This window comes from Bidens hawaiensis, unplaced genomic scaffold (assembly GCF_021521415.1).
Source record: "Bidens hawaiensis isolate Kalapana, Puna unplaced genomic scaffold, B.hawaiensis_p1.1 tig00027530_1, whole genome shotgun sequence".
NCBI lineage: Eukaryota > Viridiplantae > Streptophyta > Magnoliopsida > Asterales > Asteraceae > Bidens > Bidens hawaiensis.
In genome coordinates this window covers 68782-76399 of record NW_027494454.1, presented here as the reverse complement: position 1 = coordinate 76399, position 7618 = coordinate 68782, and the positions used below count along the sequence as shown (strand labels likewise).

The window sequence follows — 7618 nt, the reverse complement described above, 5'->3', positions numbered from 1 at the left end:
AACCGGTCCATAATTCCAACACAATACACAAGCTGTCTAAGTGATAAAACAGCTAGCTGATGTGATGCCTCCTCTAACTCTCTAAGTTAGAGCCGTCTAGATGATTTCTACATTTATAAGACACATTTTATCAAACCTAAATGATACATGTTACTTCCTTCAATAAATAATTAGGCCTAGTAATTAGACCAAGTTTAGTACATGATAGAAATATAGCAAAGAAGAGAGAAAACAAAAAAAATGTATAAACAAAATGTGAAACATCCAATGAGTTAAACTTTAACTATGAATGATGATAAGGATTTATGAGATTTATGAATATCGTATGTGTAGTATCGAGAACCTGGAGTGATGTTGTGGCGTGGCTTTGAGTTACAACAATTTGTTGATCAATTCTTCGGAAACAAAAATGATCTCGGAAAAGGCAGGCAAATGCCAACGCATTATGGATCGAATAAGCACAATGTCTTCACCGTTTCTGCACCTTTAGCGTAAGCCTAGCAAATCTTCATCCTGGTAACGCATCGATCTGTTTGTATATTAATGAGTACTTGATTAATTCATTATTCTGCATCAGGACACAGCTTCCTCAAGCGGTTGGTGCTGCTTACTCTCTTAAAATGGATAAAAAGGATGCATGTGTTGTGACATATTTTGGGGATGGATGTTCAAGTGAGGTATTAAATTTCATATATCTTGTTTTATTTTTCATACAGTTAACTAGTGTACAAAGACTGAAAAACATTTTAACAATCCATCCATTCTTATATCATTAATTTGATTTTTTACACGTTTCATTCGTAATACTCTAACTCGAATTTATATTGTATCTTATTCTTTTGTAGGGTGATTTTCATGCCAGTTTAAACTTTGCAGCGGTTATGGAAGTCCCTATCGTCTACATATGTCGCAATAACGGATGGGCTATTAGCACCCCGGTTACTGAGCAATTTCGAAGTACTTGTTTTCACTCAACTTTCTTATAATTAATTTCCGCTAGTCTATAGACTTAGTATGGTTAGAAGAGCGATTTGGTTAACTAAAGCCCACCATCTTGTAGACTTGTAGTACAAGTTAAATTGTGGACTAAGATCTGAATCCAACTTTCACTGGCTTATGTTTTTAACCCCTTGATACTTGTCGAACACAATCTCTATATTCCATCCATTAGATGGTTATTGCTGCCAATATGGGGCTAGCTCACTTGGTAGAGGCACATGTCTCTTAAAAAGGAGGTCCGAGTTTCAAAACTGGGCAATAAAATAGTTTAGTTTAGATTTAATGATGCAAAGTAAAGCAGGAATAACAACTCTTGTTTCAAGAAAAGCAGGTTATTGTTTGGACCCGTGAGTTTCCATAAAAATAAATAAATACTCAACTCAATGTGAATTTGATCTTATCATAAAATAACTATTATGTGAATTTGATCTTATGAAATAACTATTATGTGAATTTGATCTTATCATAGACTTTTGCCTAGGTTCTTTTTAGCTATCTTTTATTACTCAACTCAATTTTGCTAAAAAGTGTGTAAATCTTCATCGAACATAACATGTTCTCGAGTGCTTTTATTATTAAATCGACGGCATATATATTTTTTTTCCGCAGGTGATGGCATTGTTGTTAAGGGACAAGCGTATGGTATCCAAAGCATAAGAGTCGACGGGAATGATGCTCTTGCTGTGTATAATGCGGTACGGGCAGCTAGAGAAATAGCCATCAAAGAACAACAGCCAATACTGATTGAGGTATTAATCGAAACCTTCCAAAATATTATCGTTTCAATACATATACATTAACTGCATACAATTCTCTAACCTTTATGGAATACACGCAAAGGCCCTTACATATAGAGTAGGACATCACTCAACGTCAGATGATTCTACAAAGTATCGACCTGTAGGTGAAATTGAACACTGGAAAACCGCACGAAATCCTGTATCGATATTCGGAAAATGGATCCAAAGAAATGGTTGGTGGAGTGACAAAGAAGAATCTGAATTCCGGACCAACATTAGAAAACAGGTGTTTCCTTTGATCCACAACTCAACAACTATTCATGATAAATAACTTGACCTCATAACTTGGTTTAAAAAGATTGTGAACCCTTTGTGACGTTTAATAAAATAATTACTAAACACTAATCCAAATTCACAAGATTGAAAAGTCTAATAAAAGTTTAGTGACTTTAGAGGGGAAAAAAACTATACATGACTTTAGTGAAACATTGGTTACTGTTATGTAAAGTTACCCTTATTTTATATATTTGAACGCTTATTTTGTTACTCTAGTTTTTTTTTTCTCTAATATTGAAATACAACGCTATAAATTTTGAGTTTTCACAAACCAAAATTCTTGTGATCAACTTAGAGTGTTATTTTTAGCGTTTCCCTACAAGTCAATTAAGCTTGTGACATGTTTGACAATTTGGTCGGGATGGGATGAATTTTATATTATTGTTTATGATTCATGGCAGGGGAGAACCAAAGGGGGTCAAAAGGGTCGGCCACAGGAATTTGTTGACTTTTTATACATAAAACTAAGATATTTCTCTACAAAAACATAATTTGGATTTTGGACCATCTAGATGCAACCATTAAAGAAGATAATGACCCCTCGATAAAGAAGTCATGATTCCGCCACTTATTCATGGGATGGTTTTGTGTGCAGGTGATTCATGCAGTTCAAGTAGCTGAAAAAACAGAAAAGTCCCCAATTAGAGATATATTTAGTGATGTGTATGAAAAGCTACCCAAAAATCTAATGGAACAAGAGAAATTGCTTAAAGAAACAGTAAAAAAGTACCCACAAGACTTCCCAAAGGACGCACCTTTATAAATTTGAAGATTTATTATGTTATGTAATTCTCCATGTTTAAGTTGATAAGAGGGACAATTTGGCTCTTTCAAATGTTTTTGATGACACAAAATCAATAAGTTGCAATAAATTTACGACGAATATTCATATTGTTGAGATTTTAGTGAATATCCGGTTCTTAAATTCGGTCATCTAAGATAGAAAGTAGTTGGCATTAATATAGAAACATGATCGCATTCATATAAATACTTAGGTCACCACATAAAAAAATAGACACTCCAGGTCGGTTCATATGCCTCCTAACATATATGGCTAGGTGCTTCTCGGACGTCGTGGTCTAGTTGCACCAACATGGATGATGTCATGCCATTGCTGATGACATTTATATGGAACCCTGAGGTTGCTTAGTTATTAGATTCATAATCATATAGCTAGAAGCACATAAACGTAAGTGAAACTATCTCTCAATAAGCAGTTTTTTTAACATCTCCCCGTAAGCACTTATTCAAATAAGTTTAACTATTGATCATGTAAAATCATAGAGAGAGAAAACATTGACAAATACACACTAATTAATTTCCTAGCATACAACGTAATGAAATAACCCCAAAAAAAAAAGTTGTATCAAATATCTTATGTGAACTAGGGGTTCAAACAAGCCAAGCTGCTCGTGAGCTACTCGAGATCGGCTTGTTAAAAAGCTCGATCGAGCCAAGCTTAATCAAACTTGATTCTGAGCCCAAGCCTCACTTATCAAGCCTAAACAAGCCTGTCATTAATACAATTTTTTAAAATACATATTTAATAATTGTTAATTAATTTTATATAATGTTATGAAACAATAAATAAAAAATAACTAAATAATACATATTTTTTATACATAAAATTATAATAGAATAAAATATATAAAAATAATTATAATCATTTATAAAATAATTGATAAATAGTAAACGAGGCGAGCCCGAGCCAAGCTCGAGCTTGAAAAGCTGCTTACAAGTCGAGCTCGAGCTTTGAAGATAGAGCTCGAAACGAGCCGAGCTCAAGCTCTGTGTAAGTTAAGCGAGCCAAGCTCGAGCCTAATCAAACTCGGGCTCGGCTCGTTTGCACCCTAACATGAACAGATGCAAACTCTTTACAAGCTATTTATAGTCAAATGGATCATATAACAAAAAAAACACTTATAGGAATTTTCAAATAGATCATTTAGATATACCTATTGGATACGTATGCCCAATACACAACATATATAACGCTATTGATGCATGATATTATGAGGATCATACATTAAACAATTATATCTAATACATGTACGTTTAATGTGATTAAACGGTAAACCACATCAAGACTTGCCATATTATATAGTTATTATATATTTATATTTATAATTATTTATCATTACATTAATATTACTTAATATCATAGAGTAATGCTTAGTCTACAATTTTGTTTTTAGATCTTAACAGAATTGTAAATAAAGTAAAGTCCATTTGTTTTTGTTTAAGCTACAAATCATATTGGCATATACAGTTTTTTCTTTTTCTTTTTAATAAGATAAATAACTTAAGGGGTAGGAGAATGTGACGCGGGTTGAAAAGAATGTCAAATGAAAACAGTGAATGGTGGAGATCCACACGTTATTCACGTAGCACCCAATCTATATTCGTGGCGAGCTTGGACAAGTTCATCAAGAAAAGAAAGGGGAGGACGAACTCAAAATGTATTGAAAAATATCATAAACGAGAAAGGGGGTTTTCAAATTTTTAGTCGAAAACGAGGAAATATATATACTACGTATACAACCTTTCATGTGAAAAAACGAGCAAATTTACGCTACTGCGTAAAAAAACAGGGGGGACAGGCCACCCCTGGCTCTCACTAAGCTTCGTCCCTGCGTGTTGCACGAGCTCAGTAATTTTTATTTATGTCGTTTAGATTTTATGAAAACTCTTGTTTCCGATATTATTTTTCTAGGAAAAACCAATGGTCACATTGAAGTAATCTCTCTATTTTATGGTATACATTTATAATTTGTCTACACCTGAGCCAACTTTTTTAATTTATGACTTATATCAATAAGGTATAAAAAAGTTGAAACAAGGAACCCTTTTATTTGTTAGCTTATTTTATTTAGTATTGAACATATTTATCAATTTTTATTTATTTATTTATTTATTATTATTATTATTATTACGTTATTTGATTACATTTTTACCTTTTTTACTCATGACTTTAGCTAACTTATCTGAAATTCAACTCCTTTTTTTTTACATATATAAATGCCTTATTAAAGAAACTAAAACAAATATTGTTGATAAGAATATACAGGTTACGATTAGCAGGTCAACATCGTCCTTGTTTTTTTAAATGACAAATGAAGTTCGATCACATGAGTATATCTATTGGTTTTTAGGTCATCATTCTCGCAATCGCAAACAATGATGGCATGGCCCTAGAGGAAACCCATCACCCGAAGGCTCACTACGATGAAGCCTCTGACTCGTGCGTGACATTTTGTCACGAACGAGACTCGAACTAGGGACCTTCCCTAGAGAAAATCATCAGGTACCGTTAAAGCAGTGCTCCTTTAGTTCAACACCGTTCTCGTGTTTCCAGTTAATCAATTAAGAAAGAAAGCTAAGTAATATACAATTGAGAATGTAAAAATGATTGCAATTGGTGAACCAAACACACTTTGGTAACCAATTCAAATGTAGCATCTTTACGAAATTATTAAGAAACTATCAAGCATTCAGTTTTTTAACCCAACAAATAATTGACCTATTAGCCAATTGTCCAAATAAAAACCTAAAAATAACAACATTTTTTTGAAAAATGAAAAGTACGATGCAAACTTAACTCATTAAAAAAAATAACAATTTTTTCTTTTTGTTTATTATTATTATTATTATGAAAAAAAAATGTTATACATGCAAAGTCCATTTTTGGTATTTGCTCTAAACACCCAAAATCTCATATATGCCCAACCCAAATGTTACTTTTTAATAAAAAAAATTCCAAAAATAGCCAACTTTGACAAGCATTTTCCAATTTTAACCATTATTTAAAAAAAAAATACAAAAACATGGCCATTTGTATCCGTTGAATCCGACTGAATTCAATACCGTCCGACGGAATTCGTTACGTAGCACCACGTGTCAGCGTATTAATAGATCCAACGGAATTCGTTAAAGAACTGTCGGATCCGACGGATTTTAATGGATCCGACATAATTCTTTATTTTCTACCTCTCAAACCCTAAAGCTCCATAACAAACGTCCCTCTCCATATTTCTTATTTCTTCACAAAATCAATTAAATCCATAATGTAAATCCCTTAGTTTTTCGAAATAAGCACAACCATAGTGTTCAATTTCACTCAAGAACTCGAAATCAAAAACTCCCAAATTGAAAATCTAGAGTTCCACGGACAAATTAAAAAGTCGGAAGCATGAGCTGCATCGACGGACATGACTGTTACGTGTCGACATCTAATAAGCTATACTAATCTATACTAATATGTTGGATTAGTTCTTGTTTTCGTTGAATCCAACGAATAGAAATTTTTCCATAAACCGTGACTGTTTTTGGAATCTGTTGATCAAAATTGGCCATTTTATAAATTCACCTTTTTAATAATTCAGTGTGTTTCTCATTTTCCTACAAACTCAACCTGTAATTAACTAACAAATACATATACATATACATATAGAGATATACACACACATGTGTGTATGTATATATAGTGAGAGAATATTATAGTGAGAGAAAGAGAGAGTGGAATGAGCAGTGGTGTGTATATATATAAGTGCTTTTCCGACGTCGAAAGCATCCAAATATTTGTTTTGCTTTTGTCCTTTTCAATACAACTCGTATGCTTCCACTTCATTCCCGATCGAAAGGTTCGTTCATTCCATCACACTGTTTTCCTCTATTGATTTGATTGATTGTTGTTGTTTTTCAAGGTTTGAGTAGTATCTGTCTGATATTTATTCGCTTTGTGTTGGTTTAATTGTATTTTGATTTAGGTTTACGGAATTATGGGTTAAATTAGCATGTGTTAGAATAGAAGATGATTTGAGTATGTTAGTTGTTCGAGAAATATGGTTTTTACTTGTGTGGAATTAGGAATGAGGATGGATATATGTTTCACCACCAATATGTTACTCAATTCATTTTTATCCACAATAAATGCTGGTGGTGTTTGGATGTGTGTTTAAACTGATTATAACCTTGATTAGGGTAAAAAGTAATTTGATTTGGATATGCTGTGTACAAGTTGCTGTAAAAGTAAATTCCTGACGGATTCCGATCTTTATAAGTTGGTTATGTGGTTATCTCTATGAATGTTATTTTAATTCTGTTATTCAAAACAGGCTAGTGGCGCAGCTTGTTGCCTGTTTGCCTTCTATTGAGATGTAAACACTACTTTTTGGTAAATCATGTTGTACAAATGATTGATGATTCTGATTGTTTATGTGATGGTAGTTACTTTCATAATGCTATTAATAGCACCTCTGGATCTGTTAATTAGAAAAATGTTCTAAGAAACTATGGATTTTTTAAATTTGATGGTTTTATGATAAGGATTTGTTAGTGCAGACTTGAAGTTTTCGTCGATTGCTCTGTTTTTGAATTTCTTACACAAACTACTCCTGATATTTTTGAGATTTACCTTCAGGTTTATTCACTAAACTGTTTAGGGCATTATTTATAGGTACTGGATGAAGTGTTCAGATGGTGACCAGCATGTGATCTGCCATTTTCCAAACACATTTTTACCTATGCAGTGAAAATTATGTAAT

The 7618-nt window shown here is 32.8% G+C and overlaps 1 protein-coding gene across 1 annotated transcript; it reads left to right on the top strand.

Annotated features, from left to right (window-relative positions):
• Positions 1-326: 326 nt before the first annotated feature.
• LOC143575517 (2-oxoisovalerate dehydrogenase subunit alpha 2, mitochondrial-like) lies at positions 327-2853 on the top strand. The gene is made up of 6 exons (XM_077059870.1): positions 327-491; positions 578-677; positions 846-957; positions 1609-1748; positions 1840-2025; positions 2671-2853. Exons 1-6 carry the CDS (start codon positions 352-354, stop codon positions 2836-2838), a joined length of 846 nt encoding a protein of 281 aa, XP_076915985.1. The 5' UTR covers positions 327-351; the 3' UTR covers positions 2839-2853.
• Positions 2854-7618: the final 4765 nt, after the last annotated feature.

Coding starts and splice junctions, on each gene's coding strand:
- LOC143575517 (XM_077059870.1), top strand. CDS start 352: ATGTTGTGGCGTGGCTTTGAGTTACAACAATTTGTTGATCAATTCTTC. Junction 678..845: donor GGGATGGATGTTCAAGTGAG/GTATTAAATTTC, acceptor ATTCTTTTGTAG/GGTGATTTTCATGCCAGTTT. Junction 958..1,608: donor GGTTACTGAGCAATTTCGAA/GTACTTGTTTTC, acceptor TTTTTTCCGCAG/GTGATGGCATTGTTGTTAAG.